We start from the raw sequence: 22289 nt of genomic DNA on the forward strand, positions 1-22289 counted from the left end.
ACTCAAGAGTTATACTCAAACCTAAGCACGGTTATGTTCCAAAATCCCTCAACACACCGTTTAGGGCGCAGGTCATTTCCCTCTAAGCCCTACCGGTCTCTGACGAGGAAGGAGACGCGAGCTTCCTTTGTCCAGTCAGGGCATTAAGAGCTTATGTGTCTCGCTCATCTGTCTTCAGACAGACGGAGCAACTCTTCGTTTCCTTCAGCGGACGTTCCAAGGGACTAGCCACGTCGAAACAGAGCCTATCCAGATGGATAGTTGACGTTAGTGCTCAATAGTGTTCACGAACAAAACAAGACACTAAAGTTTGAAGAGAAGAGGTCTTAAACAACTCATGACTCGGGTTTATTTATAAAGTACAGAATTCAGTATCAATTCAACAATTCATTCACCGTGATCTTCTGCCAGTAAGAGATCTGCTGCCAGTAATGAAGACTACAGTAATCCTCCACTCTCAAGAAGTAAAACACCGCCTGGTCTAGATGTGCATGAAGTGCCAAATCTCCAAACCAAAGGTTCTAAATATTCAAATTTTCATTTTCTAAGTATAAGATTCTAGATAGAATGAAGTTGCAGCCGCTGATCTGATGATCTCACTGACTGACACCTGACAGATTGTGTGAGGATTGTGTTATTTTACACACAACAACTGTAAAGCGTGAGTTACAGACAGCTTCATCAGGCCCAGAGAGATGCATACTGTCAGTGGGAACAAAGATTTCTGATTAATATTCTGATAAAGGAGAAGTTTCACATGTAAAGTGCTTTATCGGTATTTCAAATAATTGTACGCTTGCATTGGCAAACCAACAGCAACTTCACACATACAAAGAAAACAGTACGAAACAAAGATGAAAAATAAACACTATATCGATTATTAGAATCAGAATCAGAATCAGAAAGAGTTTTATTGCCAAGTGTGCTTGCACCCACAAGGAATTTTTCTTGGTACTGAAGCTTCCAGTGCACATATATGATGTTTTATAAACAAAGTTCGGGAGGAGCACGTTCAAATAATCAATCAATCAACTCGTCATCAAACAATTACCATGTCTACCCTATCAGCATGAGAGGAAGCATATATATATATTCACTCTGTCAACTCACCTAACATTCCTTGACAGTTTTCAGCAGCATTTGGCTCAGCCCCACCTTCCTAACATTTCCGAAATGAGCTCTCCCGTCCAATGAAGAATCTTTCGTCCTTCAGGAATCTTTGTCTCAAATCCTCTGGTGTTATCTCGCGGGCGGGCGTCAGGCCTAAACAAACGGATCCTCGCCACCACAGGCGAAACATCCGCGATCTTCTTCCGCGCATTTCTCTAAACCGAGAAATGGACAATAAGGCCCGCCGAGCACCACGCTCGCGTCTCGGGCAATGCCGCCCTCTTCACACGAAGAAACGGGCCTTCTTCCAGGACCAGGCCGCCGCAGCAGGCCCTCAGTAAGCCGCGCCGCAGATTCAGTCCCGGCCGGCCAGCTCACACTCTCAACCCCCGCTGGCTCGACTCCACGACTCCAACCGCCCCGTCAGACGTTTCTGTAACCACAGCTACCACAGCTGCCCAAAAAGGCCTCTCTCAGCAGCAGATCCAAGCACTTGGCGCTGGTCATCGGAGGCCTTTGAGAGTTACATCAAAAAAAAAAAAAAAAACTGGCTGGCTCTCCAGTCAGTTAAAAAGCAAGTCAACCAAGTTCTTCTACTACAGCTAATCTACTCCACTCCCACAGAAGCTCCGTTACTCTGTCCAAACTTGCTCCACTGCCGCAGCAGTGCCATCTACTCCACTCCCGCAGGAGCTCAGTTCTAAGTCCAAATTGTTTCGGATATTTAAAGCAAGTTGAAAAACAAGTTTGGTTCACTGCCGCAGCAGTGTCATCTACTCCGCTCCTGCAGGAGCTCCGTTACTCCGTCCAAACTTGTCCACTGCCGCAGCAGTGTCATCTACTCCGCTCCCACAGGAGCTCCGTTACTCCGCACAAAATAGTTTGGATATTTAAAAGCAAATTGAAAGCAAATTGAAAGCAAGTTTGGTCCACTGCCGCAGCAGTGTCAGCTACTCCGCTCCCTCTGGAGCTCCGTTACTCCGTCCAAACTTGCTCCACTGCCGCAGCAGTGTCATCTATTCCACTCTTGCAGGAGCTCAGTTCTATGTCCAAAATTGTTTTGGATATTTAAAAGCAAGTTGAAAAGCAAGTTGGTCCACTGCCGCAGCAGTGTCATCTACTCCACTCTTGCAGGAGCTCAGTTCTATGTCCAAAATAGTTTGGATATTTAAAAGCAAATTGAAAGCAAGTTTGGTCCACTGCCGCAGCAGTGTCAGCTACTCCGCTCCCTCTGGAGCTCCGTTACTCCGTCCAAACTTGCTCCACTGCCGCAGCAGTGTCATCTACTCCACTCTTGCAGGAGCTCAGTTCTATGTTCAAAATTGTTTTGGATATTTAAAAGCAAGTTGAAAAGCAAGTTTGGTCCACTGCCGCAGCAGTGTCATCTACTCCGCTCCCTCTGGAGCTCCGTTACTCCGTCCAAACTTGTCCACTGCCGCAGCAGTGTCATCTACTCCGCTCCCGCAGGAGCTCAGTTCAGTTCTAAAATAGTTTTGGATATTTAAAAAGCAAATTGAAAAGCAAGTTTGCTCCACTCCCGCAGGAGCTCCGTTCCCCGCAGCAGTTTACTCTTCCGTTCCCACAAGTACTCTATTATCCATCCTTTGTCATCAGATATTTGAAAAGCAAGCCAAAGCAAGTTTGATTCAATGCCGCAGCAGGTTCATCTCTAGAGCTAGTTCTCCATCAAACTTGCTTCCACTGCAACGGTTATACCATTCTTCTCCGCTTCCGCAGAAGTACATCACATATGACCATCCCCAGCCTACCACGTTAGAGGCACACCCATCTGACGTCATGACAACCAACTCCCGTCCGACGTCACAGGAAGCCTTCCAGCAACTTACCCCTTTCCACTTCTGATACCTTAAGCTTTGCACTCTGCAAGTTTTTGGGGGGTTATCAACATCATCATGGCGGCTGTCCTGCATTTATTTGCAGCTATTTGGGGGGAGTACTCTGGGTTCGGGCCGAAAACCGAGCCCGGAGCCCTCTCCTCGGACAGCACGCCAAATACGCATTTATTCTATCTGACTTATTTGTTAGTGTGAACTCGTGAAATGATGTTTTATAAACAAAGTTCGGGAGGAGCACGTTCAAATAATCAATCAATCAATCAACTCGTCATCAAACAATTAACATGTCTACCCTATCAGCATGAGAGGAAGCATATATATATATTCACTCTGTCAACTCACCTAACATTCCTTGACAGTTTTCAGCATCCCTCCACCACCCCAACTCCTCACTTTTATTTATTCTATCTGACTTATTTGTTAGTGTGAACTCGTGAAACAAATACAAATACAACAAGAAACATAGTAATACAAATTCTAAGAATAAAATATATTAAAAAAAATAAAAATAGTATAAAAGTAAAAAAAGGGGTCACAGTTGGGTTTAGTCTGAATAAACATTTACAGATTATGAACATATTTACAGTATTTTGAGTAGTATGAATAATATAAATATAAATATCACCTGAGTTAGAGAATATTACAATAGCCAGTGGGAGTCTAGTGCATGTTACAGATTATGAACATATTTACAGTATTTTGAGTAGTATGAATAATATAAATATAAATATCACCTGAGTTAGAGAATATTGCACTAGACAGTGGGAGTATTGCACTTACAGGCATATGCCTTGGGGGGCATGTTAAGTGTTCAGAAGGGAAATGACCTGTGGAAAGAAACTGTTCCTGTGCCTGGATGTTCTTGTGGCCAGTGATCTGTGTCGCCGTCCTGACGGTAACAGTTCAAACAGGGGGTGTCCAGGGTGAGTGGAGTCTGTGATGATTTTACCTGCTCTCTTCCTCACTCTGGAAGAGTACAGGTCCTGGAGGGTTGGCAAGGGGGCACCAATAATCCTCTCTGCAGTCCGGACTGTCCGTTGTAGTCTCCTGATGTCCGATTTGGTAGCTGAACCAAACCAGACAGTGATGGAAGTGCTTAAAACAGACTCAATGACGGCTGAGTAGAACTGGATCAGCAGCTCCTGTGGCAGATTGAACTTCTTCAGCTGGCGAAGGAAGTACAGTCTCTGCTGGGCCTTTTTCACAATGGAGTCAATGTGATTTGCCCACTTCAGGTCCTGAGAGATGGTAGAGCCCAGGAACCTGAATGACTCCACTGCTTCCACAGTGCTGTTCATGATGGTGAGAGGGGGGAGTGCTGGGGATTTTCTCCTGAAATCCACAATCATCTCCACTGTTTTGAGCATGTTCAGCTCAAGGTTGTTATAGCTGCACCAGACAGCCAGCTGTTCAACCCCCAGTCTGTAAGCAGACTCGTCACCATTTTGGATGAGACCGATGACGGTGGTGTCGTCTGCAAATTTCAGGAGCTTGACAGAGGGGTCTTTAGAAGTGCAGTCATTAGTGTACAGGGAGAAGAGCAGTGGGGAGAGAACGCACCCTTGGGGGGCGCCAGTGCTGATGGTGAGGGTCCTGGATGTGAGCTTCCCCAGTCTCACTCGCTGCTGCCGGTCCATCAGGAAGCTGGAGATCCACTGACAGATTGAGGATGGCATGGAGAGCTGAGTCAGTTTGGCTGTGAGAAGATCAGGGATGATGGTATTGAAGGCCGAACTGAAGTCCACAAATAAGATCCGTGCATAAGTCCCAGGTCTGTCAAGATGTTGCAGGATATAGTGCAGTCCCATGTTGACTGCATCATCCACAGACCTGTTTGCTCTGTAAGCAAACTGAAAGGGGTCCAGTGATGTCCTTCAGATAGGCCAACACCAGTCTTTCAAACGACTTCATGACCACAGACGTGAGAGCGACAGGTCTGTAGTCATTAAGTCCAGTGATTTTAGTTTTTTTGGGAACCGGAATGATAGTGGAGCGTTTGAAGCAGCAGGGAACTTCACACTGCTCCAATGATCTGTTGAAGATCTGCGTGAAGACTGGGGCCAGTTGGTCAGCGCAGGCTTTTAGACAAGCAGATGAGATGCCGTCTGGGCCTGAAGCTTTCCTAGTCTTCTGTTTTTTGAAGGATCCTGAAGGATCCTGTAGATCCTGCTCTGCTTCGTCCATCTTTTTACAGTCCTTATTACAGGTTTAGCTGATTTCAGTTTCTGCCTGTAGGTCGGTATAAGATGAACCAGTGATCAGAGAGCCCCAAAGCTGCCCGTGGAACGGAGTGATACGCATTCTTTATCGTGGTGTAACAGTGGTCCAATATATTACTGTCTCTGGTAGGACATGTAACATGCTGTCTGTATTTTGGCAGTTCACGGGAGAGATTTGCTTTGTTAAAATTCCCAAGAATGATTAAAAGAGAGTCTGGGTACCTTTGTTCCATTTCAGCTATATGTTCAGCCAGCTGTTGTATTGCCGCGCTCACACACGCGTCTGGAGGAATGTAAACATTCGCGAGAATGAATGAGGAAAACTCCCGCAGCGAGTAGAAAGGTTTACAGTTTATGAAATGCGCCTCTAAATTAGGAGAGCACATCTTCTTCAGTGTTGTTACACACCAACTTTCGTTAATGTAGAAACACAATCCACCACCTCTCGTTTTCCCCGTTAGTTCCGCGATGCGATCCGCTCGGAACAGCTGGAAGCCCGGCAGATGTAGTGCGTTGTCCGGTATGGCTTCACTCAGCCAGGTTTCAGTGAAGCACAGAGTAGCGGAGTTTAAAAAATCCTTGTTAGTGTGGATGAGGAGAAGAAGTTCGTCCATTTTGTCAGGAAGAGATCGGAGATTCGCAAGATGAATACTGGGGAGTGCAGTGCGGAGGCCGCGCTCGCGGAGTTTAACCAGCGCGCCAGCGCGCTTCCCGCGTTTGCGTCTGACCGCGCGTTTGAAAAACACCGCTGCCCCTCCGACGAGAATGTCCAGTAAAACGTCTGAGTAATCAAAATCTGTAAAAAAGTTGTCTGGTGTGTGTTTCCTAATGTCCAGTAGTTCGTCTTTGGTGAAACTGATAGGAAAAGAATGACTAAACGCAGAACAAACCAACAAAAACAACACAATAACTGGAGAGCTCCACACCGAGGCAGCCATCCGCGCGCCATCTTGTTCGAACTACGAGTTAACAATGTGTGCAAATATCTTTGGAGTATCTGCCATTAAAAACCCATTATTAAAAGCAAAAGTAATAATGCAAAAGGTTTTCAGGAACAATCAATTAATATGGCATGTGGAGAATACATAATTACTGAATGCATTTGTGCTGATTAATCTGTCTGATAAATCTGATTAATCAACAAGCTTAATCCATGAAATTATTAACTGTGATTTATTGATAAATAACAATTAATCCATAATATCCCTATCTCATCTGTGAATTTTCCTCAGAAAAGATGAATGTGCATGTTAAACATCATTCATCCATAACATTATCAATCAGTCCAAATGAATGTATTTCATGTATTAATCAATGTAAAGCAGCACTTACTAATTAATATAACTCTTCAACATGTACAACATAACAAAAGCTGAAATAGAGCAAAAACAAAGTTTAAAGTGCATAGGATAGAGAAAGAGCTTAAAGTTTAGACTGAAAATCAGTGTTAAATCAGTGTTTCCCAAACCCTGTTCCTGAAGTTCCCAGAAATGCAGATGTGAAGAGGTGAAGTGTTCATTACTGGATTTGGTTGCAACATTATAGTAATTAAAGCCTCCATTACACCATTAAAGCTTTCTGTAAAGTTTGAGTGCACAAATTCTCCATCATTTGACCTTCATTATATGGAACCTTCCCATTTCATGTATTTTATGTATCTATTTCTATTACTTCTTGGATTTGGTGTAATTTTTTTAATTCCAGTGTCCAATTTTGATGAAAATGTGATCCGAGTTTGTTTATGTTTATAAGTATTACTTTTGGCTGCAACTTAAACTGTGGCGATTTCAAAAGAAAATATTTCACTTTTGTTTAGTTTTAGAAAAGCAGTATTGCTGTGATTTAATTCATTTATTGAACAACTTATTTTATACTGTTTCCTCAAATAAAGTAAACCTCACCTGTAAAAACACACTGACAAAGGAGAAGTTTCAGATTTAAAGTGGTTTATTGGTATTAAAAAGAATTGTTCATTTGCAAACAAGTTGCAACTTCATGGAGAACAAAGAAAATAGTTCAAAACAAGGATGAAAAATAAACACTAAACAGACAGAACAACAGTGTATGACAATATAAAAGACATGTGACACTTGACACGTGCATTTTCATTCAAATCATTAACGTAAATACCTCAAAACACACATCCATATATGCAACAGTACATGAACGGATACAGGGCGTTCGGGACGGTACAGGAAATGACACAAATTATTACACACTTGAGTTAGCTTATTCAATGACATTTTCAACAGCAATTAATCAATCAACAATAATTCATTAACCTCCCTAATCTTAAATATACAGCATTGGTGATTCATTTGACCTATGAATTTTCCCTAAGTGCCCCTATATGCTTTTTTGGGATATTACCTTTCATGTAGCGTGTATGTAATGTGAAAGTAAAATATCTGCAAAGTTTTAAAGATCAAAGTGCACGACAAATAAACGTATTGTCTCCTAAAGAAAGAATCGATTCTGAACTGCTGAAACGAGTCGTCAGTAATTCCAGTCTCACTTCCTGTTACATGCGTAACAATGTCATACATTTGCATAATGCCAGCCTATGATCGTCATTGGCTGACGGCGATCAACATCTATTTTGACCCTCAAACACTGTAGTTGTAGCTGAGACCGGAAGAGTTTGGTTCATGTTGTCCACATGTTGAGAAGAAGCTGTTTTCTGTGCTGTGAATGACTCATGCTGGAAATGATACGGAAAAACCAACGCCATCGTTACTGTTCGCATCACTGTGTATCAAGTGCTGAGGAAGATCCGCAGCTGAGATTCAGATATGGTCATGTTTCTGACACGCGACTGTAAGCGATCGACCAATCACAACAGACTGGGCCATCTGACCAATCAGAGCAGAGTAGCTCAGAAAGGAAGGGTTTAGAGACTGAATTCTCTTTGAGAAATGAGGCGATGTGCAATCTATATTATGAGAAAATTAAACCTTTGATGCATTTTTTTTTTTTTTTTTACCTTTGATGCCTTTTAAACCTATTGTAGGAGGAGACCTCTAAAACTAAATTAGGAACCTTTAAAATAGCATAATAGGGGCAATTTAAAAACCATTTATCCATACTATTATTTATCAGTCCGAGTGAATCACATGTATTATTCAGTGTAAAGAAGGATATAGTAATTTATGTAACTCTTTATACAACTCAGCTTATCAAACATGTATCAAAAGATGAATTAGAGCAAAAACACTGAAGTCTCAAAGTAGACAGATAGCTTTAGACTGATAGATAGCTTAAAGATACGATTAAATCAGTGTTTCCCAACCCCAAATTTGCAGCAGGGATCAAACAGGACCAGAGTTGGGAATCATGGCTTAAAGTGTATAGAACAGAACAGATCAGGTACGTTTGTAACTCATTTTGTTCTTAATTGGCTGCAGCATTAAAGTGGTTTACCTGCTGTACCTGGAACAACTCTGTAGTTTTTAGTGTTGAAATTTGGCATGCATACGTAAGGATCAGTTTTGTGCCGAAGAGCCGCTTACAAGTCAGTTATTCACACGTTCTTTCTTAAAATGTAAATGCATGCAAACAGAAACATCATATGTGACCCTGGATCACGTCACCAATCACGAGTCGCACGGGTATATTTGTGGCAATAGCCAACAATACATTGTATGGGTCAAAATTATCCATTTTTCTTTTATGCCAAAAATCATTAGGATATTAAGTAAAAATCATGTTCCATGAAGATATTTAGTAAATTTCCTAGCGTAAATATATAAAACGTTTATATTTGTGAGTGAATGCAGCACAATCGCCAACATAAATGGACAACTTTAAAGGAGATTTTCTCAATGTTTAGATTTTTTTGCATCCTCAGATTCCAGATATACAAATAGTTGTATCTCGACCAAATATTGTCCTATCATAACGAACCATACATCAATGGAACGCTTGTTTATTCAGCTTTCAGATGATGTATACATCTCAATTTAAGAAAATTGACCCATGTGACTGGTTTTGTGGTCCAGGGTCACATATATGGTCCTGGTCGGAGGCTTTTGTAAATATTTCAATGTACTTGTGCATTAAGCAGCTGATGCAACCGGCTCCATATAAAAAATAAAAAGCTAATTGTAATCTATATTGACCACTAAAGCTTATAAATTATTTGGCCTGATCAGAACGGTGAAATGAAATTCTAATTTTGAAACCCTGAGATGTGTTTTCATGAAAGAACCTCATGAATGTAGGAAGATCCTCTTCTGGCTTCACTGCTGTACATGAGCACAGATTCTTCGGCCTGCAGGAAAAAACCCTTGCATTAACACCTTTTTGGACTTTTTTGATGAACACCACTAAAAGGTGATCCAGTCTGAAAAAACTGAGTTTGCTCAAACGAAGCCCAAACTGACCCGAGTAGCCACTGAAACCGGTTTCGTTCAACAGGCTTCGGTCGTTCTGGAGACCCTGAGATGGCGTTCTCTCTTCTGCTGGAGCCATTATAGTTCATCTGGCCTAGAGATTATAAAATACAACACATTAGACAAATTTAGCATTAAGCTTAGCTCAAGCTGACTTCGTAATTATTCACTGTTTTGTGTTTCACAATTCATAAGCTTTTTTGGCACTGAATTTTAAAGCAGTTTATCTGCATCACAAATGTAGCTTCAAAAAATTATTAAAACGTTTATTAAAGGATTTTTTTTTATTTTGAAGAATGTGTTTTTCTTTAGTCCACACAATGAAAGTCAATGGGGTCCAATGTTATTTTGCACCCCATTGACTTCATTGCAAGGACAAAAGAATAATTCAGTTCTGTAGAAAAAAGGAAAGTCATACAGGTTTGAAACAACATGAGGGTGTAATTTTTAGGTGAACTACTTTAAATAGTTTTAAACATTTTGAACTTACCATTTAACTCTTTGTGTGCCGTTCCTGTGCAGAAACACCATAAAATCACATTTAAAACTACCAGTGCAAATACAGCTGCCGTTACTGCCAAATCATGCCTTCTAGATTCTTCACTGCGCTTTTCATCTGTAGGAAAACAACAACAGTCTTTTTACAATTTTTATGAATTCATAACAACATGCAATGACAAAAAAAAATCTCCAATTTTAATTTGAGAAAATCTGACTGAGCTGCAATCACAAATACAGGTAAAGTGGTAAAAAATTTAAGTTAACTTCTGACAGGACATACTTTGACCAAGGCTGTATCTCAATAGTTTTACTTGATCTTAGTGCTGCGTTCGATACTATTCATGGGTTTCATCAGGTCCCTTTCCACAGGTGTATTAATCAAACACAATGCATTCTGCATTCATAATCTAGATGCTTGATTTTATACACCTGTGGAAAGGGACCTGATGAAACCCATGAATAGATCATACATTACTCTTAGATCGACTACAAAATTATACTGGTGTTCAAGGACAAGCATTAAGCTGGTTCAAATCATACCTATCTGACCGCTACCATTTTGTCTATTTAAATGGAGAAAAATCGATCATAACTCCAGTAAACTATGGAGTGCCGCAGGGATCTGTGTTGGGCCCTCTTTTATTCTCAATATATATGATGCCACTTGGAAATATTATAAGGAAACATGGAATTAGTTTCCATTGTTATGCTGATGACACTCAAATATATATTTCATCACGGCCGGATGAAAACGCTAAATTTTCCAAATTGACAGAGTGTGTTAAAGATATAAAAGATTGGATGACGCGTAATTTTCTTTTATTAAATCCAGACAAGACAGAGGTAATACTTATCGGTTTAAAAAACCGCCCACAAAACCTCTCGCAATACAACTTTAACATCATAGGATGTCCTGGTACTTTATCCTCTACAGTAAAAGACCTGGGTGTTATACTCGATTGCTACCTGTCTTTTGAAAATCATATTTCATGCCTTTTTTTTCCCACCTTAGAAACATTGCTAAGCTACGTAATATGCTATCAGTTTCTGATGCAGAAAAGTTTGTTCATGCATTCATGACCTCGAGACTGGATTACTGTAATGCTTTATTAGCTGGTTGTCCTGCATCCTCAATAAACAAGCTACAGTTAGTCCAAAATGCCGCCGCTAGAGTTCTTACGAGATCAAGAAAATATGATCATATAACACCGATTTTATCATCACTGCATTGGTTACCTATAAAGTTCCGTATTAATTACAAGATATTGCTACTGACTTATAAAGTCCTAAACGGCTTAGCTCCAGTCTATTTAACGGATCTTCTATCGCCCTATAATCCATCGCGCTCTTTAAGATCACTAAATTCAAGGCTTTTGGTCATACCTAGGATATCCAGAACCACCAAAGGAGGGAGAGCATTTTCACATTTGGCTCCAAAACTCTGGAATAGTCTTCCTGATACTGTTCGTTGCTCAGACTCGCTCTCCCAGTTTAAAACTAGATTAAAGTTGCATCTCTTCAGCCAGGCATTCATATAATCTTACAGTTCAAACTACAATCTGGTCTCTAGCTCATAAATGCCAGAGGAGAACTGGCCCCCGACTGAGCCTGGGTTCTCCCAAGGTTTTTTTTCTCCATTAGGTCACCTGATGGAGTTTTAGGACACCATTAGGTCACTTGATGGAATTTTTCGGTTCCTTGCCACTGTTGCCTTTGGCTTGCTCAGTTGGGAATATTTTGGGGATATTTAATTTAATTTTATCAATCAATAAATTCCTCTTGAAACAAACTTTGTTGTATTATTTTAATTTAATTCTGTGAAGCTGCTTTGATACAATCTGTATTGTGAAAAGCGCTATACAAATATACTTGACTTGACTTTCATATTCACCCCATTGTGTTATAAGTGTCTGTGTCAGACTGCTATGAGAGACGTGACACTCATAACTCTCTTCTTCTTCTCTGTGAATCTCCACACTGATTCTCATCTGAAAGGTCTCGTCATCATTGGGTCTGACTCCAGTAGAGCTGAAGGGTTCAACGCTAGCGTTGTTCAATGTGATCTTCATCTCGATGTGTTTGGGGTAGAAGCCAGTGGCCAGACAGCTCAGATTCAGCTTGCTTCGGTCATGAAGAGCTTCAGAGGCAAACGTGTGAACATCTGGTGCATCTGCAATAAGAAACACCAGGAATAAATCAAATTGCAACAATATTCCATATTATTTCTACACACAAGAAAAATCAAACACAAACCACCATAAACGTAGTGAATGGTATCATTGAAAATGATATAGAAAAACACTGAAGTCATCAGAACAACACATACTGCTTATTGAATCATTAAATGTGGAGATCCAGTCCTTGCACTTCTTGAGGAATGACTGGAGATACAGATTATGAAATTTGTCAGCATTCCACTTCATTTTGGTTTCTCTTGCCTTTGGATTTTTCTCCATCCACTGCATCGTGTCAGAATTCAAGGCGATAAAATCCTCTCCATCATATCCGTACTCATCAAACGCTTTTACATTCATCACTGGATCCAGCTCACAGCCGACTCTCCTCTGTAGTGTATGGAGGCCTAAAAATATACGATAACATTGTTCATTAATATTTATTTAAATAACTCTTTGAATATGAATGTATAAAAAAATTCTGTCACACCGTCACATTTGGATCTTGTGCAGTTTGCCAGAGTATAAACCAGATTTATAAACCAGTCTTTAGATTCATCTGGTTCTTCAGTGTCTCTCCAGATCTCTGAACTCTGATGGTCTCTTTTCCAGGTTTGTTCTTCATTACTGTAGTGAGAGATCCGTCTGTCATCATACAGACCCACTGCACTGAACTCCGGACCGGAGGATCCAGCAGGATTGGAGAGAGCGGTGTAAACATACTGGAGAAGATGTCTCTCTGAAGAAAAAGAAATGCAAGACAAGAATACTGTGGAAACACACCAAAGTGATCAAAGTGCAGTCTTTTACACACGGACCCCCAAATCTGATTATCCCCAAACCCCCATCCTTAAATGTACAATGCAGCTATATAATTTAATGTATAAAAAGACCCAATTATTATTATAGGTACATGTGTAAAATGTTGTTTGGAAAATACTTCATTTCTATTGTTAGATAGATAGATGGATTTTTTTTAATCTATATATATTATATTTAAATCAAATTTATGTAGGCTTATTTTAATCTATGCATTTAAATATTTTTTTTATATGTATTCATCTATTTTAATCAAATGTATTTATTAGCCTAGTTATTTAAATCAAAGTGTATTTGTTTATTTGAATAGCCTATATTTTATTTGAATCAAATCTGTTAATTATTTAAATCAATTTGTTTATTTTTAATCTTTTTTTTATTTTAATCGAATGTAGGCAATTATTATTATTTATTTATTTTGTTTAGTTCGATCATGTTTTTATTATTGTTATTATTATTCATTTTTAACACTGTTTTTTCTCGTTGTTTTTCCACAGATCTCCTAGCTCTCTCTTGTGGCCTCCAATTTGAAAATGTTATTAATGTAAAATACAGGTAGCCTATAGGTTAGTTACCTGTGAAAAGAAGCGGTTCTACTATCAACTAGCCATAGATAGCCTATAAACTTCCACATTTCTTACTACAAAACTGCACAAACCGTGGAAAATGGAACAGCATTTCAGTGATTTCTGAATTCACAGTTTTGTCAATGAATTGTGGGCGCGCGCTTCCACAAGTTGAACTGTCCCACGCGGAAACGATGTCCCACACGATGATGCATTGACGCAAATGCCATCGAGTTTTTCGAATTCCCACGTCGCCCATATAATGTCGCCGCATATTTGTCCCGATACAGTCGGGTGTACATTGACTCCCCCCTCTGTTACAATCGCATTCCGCAGGAGGGGGACGAGCTGTCAAGCAGCAACTGAGCCAAACAATGCAAGATAATGCAGCTTTAAATAATGCAGCTGGCGGCAAGGGCAGTGAAGGAATCTTTGCAATCTTATTTTGAAGAAAAAAAAAAAAAAAAAAAACGCTGAACTCCTGATTAGGCTAAAATATTCTCTCATATCTCCCTTCAATCATAAATAACACTCCCTGTTGCATCATGGGCGTTGCTTCACTTCAAACCTTAAACTTAATTTAACACTAACTTTATTTTTAAAAAATCAACCGCCATCACCAGCGCCATTCATTAATATATAAAAAAACGATATTAAAATAAATATTTACTTTGCTTACCGCACTGAACATTGGTTATGCGCAAAGAAATGTAACAGAGACAAAAAGTCGTGTTGATTCCATTTTGTTTCCCCAGGAAAAGTAATACCATCAGCATCATGTTCTACAGACCCATAAAGCTCCTGTGAACGCGCCGCTGTCTCGCGATCTCAGACACAAGACAGAATCATCAATGAATTACTTTCGTTTGAAAGGCAGAGCCAAAACCTCATTCTTCTTCTGGGATTTTGACTTCTGATAATACATTACCGCCACTAACTGGACTGGAGTGTCCAGAGTACTGGACTGTGGATCTATAGGCATCAGCTGTTCCTCACACACGTGATCATGTCCCTGCTCCTGCTGTCCTCCACACTGAACGCTGATTGGTCAAGAGAAACTCTTCTCTTCTCCTGCGCATAGGCTTCAGACAGTGGCTTTCCTGCCATAAATATACCAAAACAATTTTTTTTTGTCTTTTTATGCGCTAATGATCTGATGCTTTTTGTTTGTTTATGTGTGTTTTAGAGATCATCAGTAAAAGTGTGAGAGCGCATATAAAGGGCAGATGAGCATTAAACATATTTTATTCACTTCATCTACTGTCCCACTTTCATCCTAAAATTCATCCTAATATTTGAATAGTCCTTTCAAAACGTTTCGCTCTCCGTTCAACATCTAATGTAAATGTAAATGTCGCCCACTGTGGAAGTATCTGAATTGAGTTGACAAAATAGAGGCAGAATTACAATTCAAAATAGAATTAAGTTAATATTAAAAGAATTTTATATATCTACCATAACAATTTTTAATGACAGCCTACGTAAAAAAAAAAAAAAAATTATTTTTAATGATACGTTTCATATTCCCAATGTTTATCCATAAAAATAAACATTGGGAATTTTATATCCAAATGCATAATGGTGAGCATTAATAGTAGACATTAATGACTGTTAATTGTTCTGACAGTACTGAGAGTAATCATAAACATATCAGGGAATAACTGTTCCCATTTAATCAAATGATCAGGTTTATTTGCATATGCCTTTTTGGAAGAAAAAACAAAAGACATGTCCTCTTTGTCAACGGTTTGTCACAATGATACAAAACAAAATTATTTGAAATTATTTGATTTGAACGCACACATAAAATGACACCAAATACAAATTCAAGGCTTGAAGAGGAAAGAATTCACAACATGACTCTCAGGTTTATTTGTAAACTATGGGATGTTGCTCTTACATGATTTCTGATAAAAAAAAAAAAATATATAATTTTTTTTGCAATTTTGCATTATCATTTTTTTCCATTAAATTGATGTTGTAAATTCAGAAATGAAGTTTTATTTTAAAAGTGGTTTTGTGCAAGATGATAAAAGAGGGAGTCTATATAGTGTTTAATGTCCTGATACATTGGGTTAACATTGCAGGTTTTGATTGGGTTGAGGATTTGACTATTTATTACTAATTAACATGCAATTGTGAACAGTTGCTATAGAACCCAATAATATAATTGAGTGATGTGATACAAAAGTGAGGAAACTAATCATGTAAAATCACATTGAGGATACTTAATGGAGTCACTTAAAAATATGTTTATTGTGTTGAATTTACAAAAACAAAAAATGATAGAATGTACATTAAAAATGTTTTCCGGGCGGGTCAGTCTCTACAGGAATCAACAACAATGTGCAAACCCATATCTAGGCTTGGTTTTATTCCAAAAATAAAAGTTTGTGTGTAGATGAAAAATAAAGCTATTTTAAACCAGTGAAAGACAACTGTCATAGTGATCTGTTGCTTAATCCATCAAGAACGACGTGTGACGCAGAATAAATGAAGACACTCAGCATTTATTAAATAAATAACGAGAACACACGAACACTGTAAACAACAGAGGGCTTAAATACACAGGGCTAGATGATAAACACTAATTACAAACCATGACAAAGAAAACCATAACTAGAAATTAAACAGAAGACAATGAAACTAAACATGACAACATAAAAGACAAATATATTTATTGCATATTACAGTATTAATGCAATTCATGAAAAAAAATCTTATTGCAAATATAATGCGAAGGAATAGTGCAAATAAAACTCCCTGCAGTGATGACACAGTGCAAGAACAGCCCTAAAAATGCAGTAGGAATGTAAAGATTAAATGAAACCATAATTTGGTGAGTCTTTCATACTATAAAGAATACTTTCAATGATCATACAGTCACCAACATAGGGTTTCAATATGGCAAAAAGTAAAAAAGTACACAATACATAAAATTACACATACAAAATGCAAATATGTCAAATACTTATGAACATGTAATGCAGGACATGTTTAACATTTTAAGAACATATTATATCAGAAACAGAGCAAAAGGCAACAGTGTGAGACGCATGTAAATGGATAGGAAGGACCAGATTAAGGGTACGTTTACACAACAACAATGTACTAAAAATGGGGGAAAAACGCTGTTGCCATGCAAATGAACGGCCAAAAACTCACAAAAAGTTTTCCGTTTTTAGTTGAAAACGGTGTCGTGTAAACGGCCCCAAAATCAGGGTTTCCAAACCCTGGTTTTACAGTAGCTCAACAGTACACACACACACACACACACACACACACACACACACACACACACACACACACACACATTTCACATTCACGAAAAAAGTACTCCAAAACCAGGGCTGGAAAACACTGGCTCAAAGTGACATGATGCATAATACATTCATACCGTTCATACTTCAGTTTCCAAAGCGGAATGACCTGTTGTTCACACTACAAGTTACAAACATTGGATTTGATTGTCTTGCTTCATCTTAAGGCAGAGCTAATAAAGCCGGACACACACTGTATGATTTTGGCCACGATTTGGCTGTCTGAGACAACTTTTGCAAATCCTAAAAGACTCATCTGATCCTAGGCTAAAATCTGAATCATGTTTGTACAGTCTGCACAAGGAACAATCGAAAAGTACTGTTATATATCACACAGTGTGAACCTGGCTTAAGCTATTCACACTTAATTACATTTCTGTAATTACATCTAAATTACACTGTTGAACCTTCCTTTACACCTCAATCAATCAATCCATCCATCCATCTCATCCATTCCTAATAAGGATAAAGCGGTTTGGATGATACGTTTACAAACATTTCTCATTAATTAGGATGGTAAAAACAATTCTAAATGTGAAAGAACCTCGGGAATGTAGGAACGCTCCTCTAGCTTTACTGCTATACTGCATTTATAGAAGTTCTTGGTAAAAAAATAAAAATAAATGCTTTAAGGCTTTATTAAACTCTTAGAGCTAAATAGGGGTTATGCGCAACATTCTTCCGGGTGCTACAAAACGGGCTTAACAACTTCCGGCCATCATCTACTGAGGTAAACACAGCATTAATGGCGACCTTCTAAAGCCGGTGTTTACAGGAGCTGCCCCTAATATAAATTTCTGATGGACACCGTATTGTCAAACGGACGTCCAGAGCCCCGAGTACTCTGCTAGACAAGGGATTTCAGTTTTACGCCTCCTCATTTATTCATAATTATGAAGGTAGGCTATGTAGTATGTAGCTTTTTCTAATGGCACCTGATATAGCTTTAGGTAACTATCAGTAAACAGTTAGTTAGTTTAGACTTGTATGCTATCAGTAGTTTAGCCTTTTATTTTTTGCTCACAGACGATTAAAACAATCAAATGAAGACTGCATTTTAGCGACGGGGTTATAGTACCAACAGTATAATTACTACGATGTCCTGTGTGTTTATGCTGGTCAACCTTCAATTATGTATTATTGACCCGCTTTGCCCCTTCCCGTTCCCGTCCGAGGTCTCGGTGTGGCCGGGTGTGCTCGGTCCCTCTCCCCCTCCGTTCGGCGGGCTCCCTCGAGGGGCCGGGTCTCGCCGGCGCCGAGGCGGGCTCTCCGGGGACCAGGGGAATCCAACTGTTTAATTAAAACAAAGCATCGCGAAGGCCCGCGGCGGGTGTTGACGCGATGTCACTGGACATGAAGCGATGTCACCAGTGCTCTGAATGTCAAAGTAAAGAAATTCAATGAAGCGCGGGTAAACGGCAGGAGTAACGTTAACTATGACTCGCTTCATTTTCCCCGACACAGAGCAGATCAGCATACAACAAAAACTGCTGTTCGGATGTTCCCTTTTCTGATATTTCAACATTCGTGACATTTTAATTAAAACAAATATACTGAAGTTTGATCAGAAATAAGAATTTTATTATAATAAGCGAAAATAACAGTTACCTCAGAGATCACCTACCGCTGCAGATGTGAACGGAAGTGAAAAGCGGAAATGCTTAGAATAGATCTGTTTTCCGGTTCGAACGCTGGGAGTAACCCCTATTGTCCCTAAGAGTCCCTAAACACATTAGAGTCCCTTTATGTGTTTACTAGCTGTAGCAATGCAGCGATTAGTTGCAAGACATCAACGTGCTAACAAATCTATTTCCACTATATGACAATGACTCTTGAGATGAACAATAAATATGACATGCAGATACATGGATCAGCTGTATCATTATGTTCCTGATTCACTGAGCTCAGCATCATTTCAAGAGATCTGGTGATCTGGTGATCTTGAGCTGACGTTCTCACTTCTGGTGGAGCAATTACAGTTCATCTGGCCTAGTAGAGATGACACAATATATTTCTTTAAAGGATAGTCAACCTGTCCTGTTGTTCCAAAACCGTTACTTTACTGGACTGACAGTTTGAATGTAGCACTAGTCCAGGGGTTCCCAACCACATTCCTGGAGATGAGACTAATGGATCCCGATTTGTGCCTGGAACTGATTGAAATGGAAGAATTCACTGAAAATCTTTCTAGGATTAGGAGAAATGTGCATCATTTACATCAAACTTGGAGTGATGCATCTTGATGCACCATATTTGAATGTGCATGAACACAAATGACATTTAAGAGCTTTTATTGTCCTGTTTGAAGCTTGACAGATGTGGCAACAATGAACTGTTGTTAGATGAAAAAGAGCTAGGCTAAATGTCTTTCTTTGTGTGTTCAATGGAGCATCATACAGGTTTGGAACAACATGAGGGTGAGGACATGACTATTTGCAATTTTGGGTGAATTATTCCTTTCAATTATTTGAACTCACCATTTGACTTTCTCCGTCTGTAGACTAAAACCATGATGGACAGAACTACAACTGTAATTGCAACTGCAGCTGCTACTGCCAAAGCAAGCCTTCTAGATTCTGTTCGACACTTGGTGCATTTTCCATCTGCAGGAGCACAGAAATAAAACTAAACATTACAAATAACAAATACTTTTTAACCATTTTATACATTCATAGTGACATGCAACAGCTAAAAACAAAAAATGTGAATGAGCTGCCATCACAAAGACATGCAGAAGTCCAAAAGCTAGACAGCTGCATCAATTTAACTTAAAGTTAACAAATGAACAATTATGGCCCGTTATGAAAAAGATGGTCATATTTACCCCATTGTGTAATAGGCCTAAGTGTCTGTGTCAGACAGCTATGAGAGACGTGACACTCATAACCCTCTTCTTCTTCATCTCTGTGAATCTCCACACTGATTCTCATCTGAAAGGTCTCGTCATCATTGGGTCTGACTCCAGTAGAGCTGAAGGGTTCAACGCTAGCGTTGTTCAATGTGATCTTCATCTCGATGTGTTTGGGGTAGAAGCCAGTGGCCAGACAGCTCAGATTCAGCTTGCTTCGGTCATGAGGAGCTTCAGAGGCAAACGTGTGAACATCTGGTGCATCTGCAATAAGAAACATCGTGAGTAAAGAATATTACTACATCTAAAAAAAGACACTTGATTCTGAATACAAAGACATGAAATACTAAGTTCAAAAGACTGAAGTCATCAGATCAACACATACTGCTTATTGAATTATTAAACGTGGAGATCCAGTCCATGCAGGTCCTGAGGTATGACTGGACGACCAGTCTGCGAACTCTTTGATTGTTCCACTTCATTTTGGTTTCTTTTGCCTTTGGATTTTTCTCCATCCACTGCATCGTGTCAGAATTCAAGGCAATAAAATCCTCTCCATCATATCCGTACTCATCAAACGCTTTTACATTCATCACTGGATCCAGCTCACAGCTGACTCTCCTCTGTAGTGTATGGAGGCCTAAAAATCACAGCATATATACAGCAGTTGTATACTGGATAATCATAATCAAACTTTCACAGTTTGTCTTATGTAGCGCATAAATGTAGGTGTGATACCATGTATAAATAAATGATAATCATTTACATCATTTAGATTTCAGATGTAGTTGGGTTTATGGTTCACATTATAATTCTTGAATGTGCAATACGTTGTAATAACGAATGGCCAACATGGAGGTGCAAGTTTCCCAGGTGCTCTTGATGCCAGAATTCATCACATTAACTAACAAAGTCAACGTACTGTTTGTCATCATTTTTGTCTATCAACATTAGATCTAACAATCCTCTTTTTGTCAAATGTTTATTTGAAAGTGTGCTACCGCTTTTGAAGAAACACATTACACTTGATATGATATTTCATGTTATAGCATTCAGATATTTTATGTGTGACCTAAACGTCCAGTTATTTTGTGCGCCACAGTAAGTCCACACTCATATTACAGGTCTGATCACTGATAAAACAGCTGAACTCAGCAGACTCACCGTCACATTTGGATCTTGTGCAGTTTGCCAGAGTATAAACCAGATGTATAAACCAGTCTTTAGATTCATCTGGTTCTTCAGTGTCTCTCCAGATCTCTGAAGTCTGGCGGTCTCTTTTCCAGGTTTGTTCTTCATTACTGTAGTGAGAGATCCGTCTGTCATCATACAGACCCACTGCACTGAACTCAGGACCGGAGGATCCAGCAGGATTGGAGAGAGCGCTGTAAACATACTGGAGAAGATGTCTCTCTGAAGAAAAATAAAAGCAAGACAAATTATTCTGAAAAGATACTGACAAGCCACATTGATCACTACAAGTTACATTGGGCTAAGTTCAGACTGTCAGTCCAAATCCGATTTTTGTGCATATCCTGTTGAAATCTTTGTGACTTTCTTACGCCATGTAAAACGGAAACATCAGCCGTTGTTATAGGAAACATGTCCCTGCAGAAACAAGGTTGCGTTGTTGCAAAGTGCCAGACGAGCAAAACATTAGAATTTAACGGAGACATGTTTTGAAACCGGCGAAGATGGCAGCATGGCATCAAGCAACTCATCCCAGCCTCCTACGGTTCTGCCGCTGCCTCAGAAGACACTGTACTCCAGCGAGGCAGATACACATTATCATTTTGTAAATAAGACAACATCTATATTGCAAACCCCTCCATGTTGCTGTTGTTGTTATTGACATAGAAAGCAATGCAGATATTCTGAAGCACCATGGGACACACAGATCAGATCTGAACAGTTGCGATACACAATGTGCGCAGTCAATAATTTTAGATCAGATTCCATTCGGATTTGGACTGACAGTTTGAATGTAGCACTAGTCCAGGGGTTCCCAACCACATTCCTGGAGCACACCCCTCCAAGACTCCAAGACCTGAAATTGGTGTGTCAGACAGAGGGCTCCAGGAACGCAGTTGGGAACTCCTGATCTAATATGTCCAATATTATTGAGGAATAAAGCAAATGTAAGCACAGTTCTGCACAGGACAGTCTCAGCCACTCATTCCAATCATGCAACATGCTGCGTCGGGACTTCTCCCTCTTATTCTCCTAGGCTTATCCTTCCCTAAGCCTTCAGGCTTCCATGCACTGAACAGAAACAAGAACACTGGAACTAAAATAATATGCCAAATTGTTTTCTTCGTTAATTTTTTTCATAGGCCTACATGGCCTGTGGTATTTGACTACTGGTCAAAAATTTACACACTATTATTTTAATGTTTTGTTTTTTGTTTTTTTAAAGAAGTCTCTTATGGGCATCAAGCCTGTATTTATTTGACAAAAATACAGAAAAAATTATGACAATTTAAAA

General features: G+C 39.4%; 2 protein-coding genes and 1 long non-coding RNA gene across 4 annotated transcripts; all 3 read right to left on the reverse strand.

The window, feature by feature from the left end:
• Positions 1 to 8079: 8079 nt before the first annotated feature.
• LOC309510857 (zinc-alpha-2-glycoprotein-like) lies at positions 8080 to 14611 on the reverse strand. Of its 2 annotated transcripts, none has more exons than XM_082185793.1 (7): positions 14316 to 14611; positions 12742 to 12990; positions 12404 to 12658; positions 11969 to 12247; positions 10067 to 10192; positions 9568 to 9670; positions 8080 to 9455 (listed from the first exon to the last, which is right to left on the reverse strand). In XM_082185793.1, the coding sequence occupies exons 1-7, from the start codon at positions 14413 to 14415 to the stop codon at positions 9320 to 9322; spliced, it is 1248 nt and encodes a 415-aa protein (XP_082041919.1). In that variant the 5' UTR covers positions 14416 to 14611; the 3' UTR covers positions 8080 to 9319. The 2 variants fall into 2 exon arrangements, with proteins under 2 accessions (XP_082041919.1, XP_082041920.1); XM_082185794.1 differs by having other exon boundaries at positions 14427 to 14610.
• A 1418-nt stretch (positions 14612 to 16029) lies between these two features.
• Positions 16030 to 19570, reverse strand: LOC309511644. Its single transcript, XR_014210743.1, has 3 exons — positions 19434 to 19570; positions 16936 to 18945; positions 16030 to 16884 (listed from the first exon to the last, which is right to left on the reverse strand). It is a non-coding gene; the product is annotated as an uncharacterized lncRNA (long non-coding RNA).
• Positions 19571 to 19745: 175 nt separating this feature from the next.
• LOC309511649 (patr class I histocompatibility antigen, A-5 alpha chain-like) lies at positions 19746 to 21522 on the reverse strand (the record flags this gene model as incomplete). Its single annotated transcript, XM_082186874.1, has 3 exons — positions 20969 to 21522; positions 20190 to 20444; positions 19746 to 20068 (listed from the first exon to the last, which is right to left on the reverse strand). Exons 2-3 carry the CDS (start codon positions 20395 to 20397, stop codon positions 19746 to 19748), a joined length of 531 nt encoding a protein of 176 aa, XP_082043000.1. The 5' UTR covers positions 20398 to 20444; positions 20969 to 21522.
• Positions 21523 to 22289: the final 767 nt, after the last annotated feature.

The sequence above is a fragment of the Leuciscus leuciscus genome (assembly GCF_965113295.1).
Source record: "Leuciscus leuciscus genome assembly, chromosome: 12".
NCBI lineage: Eukaryota > Metazoa > Chordata > Actinopteri > Cypriniformes > Leuciscidae > Leuciscus > Leuciscus leuciscus.

Coding starts and splice junctions, on each gene's coding strand:
- LOC309510857 (XM_082185793.1), bottom strand. CDS start 14,415: ATGATGCTGATGGTATTACTTTTCCTGGGGAAACAAAATGGAATCAAC. Junction 12,659..12,741: donor CACAAGATCCAAATGTGACG/GTGTGACAGAAT, acceptor GTATATTTTTAG/GCCTCCATACACTACAGAGG. Junction 9,456..9,567: donor CGGTTTCAGTGGCTACTCGG/GTCAGTTTGGGC, acceptor TTTTTCCTGCAG/GCCGAAGAATCTGTGCTCAT.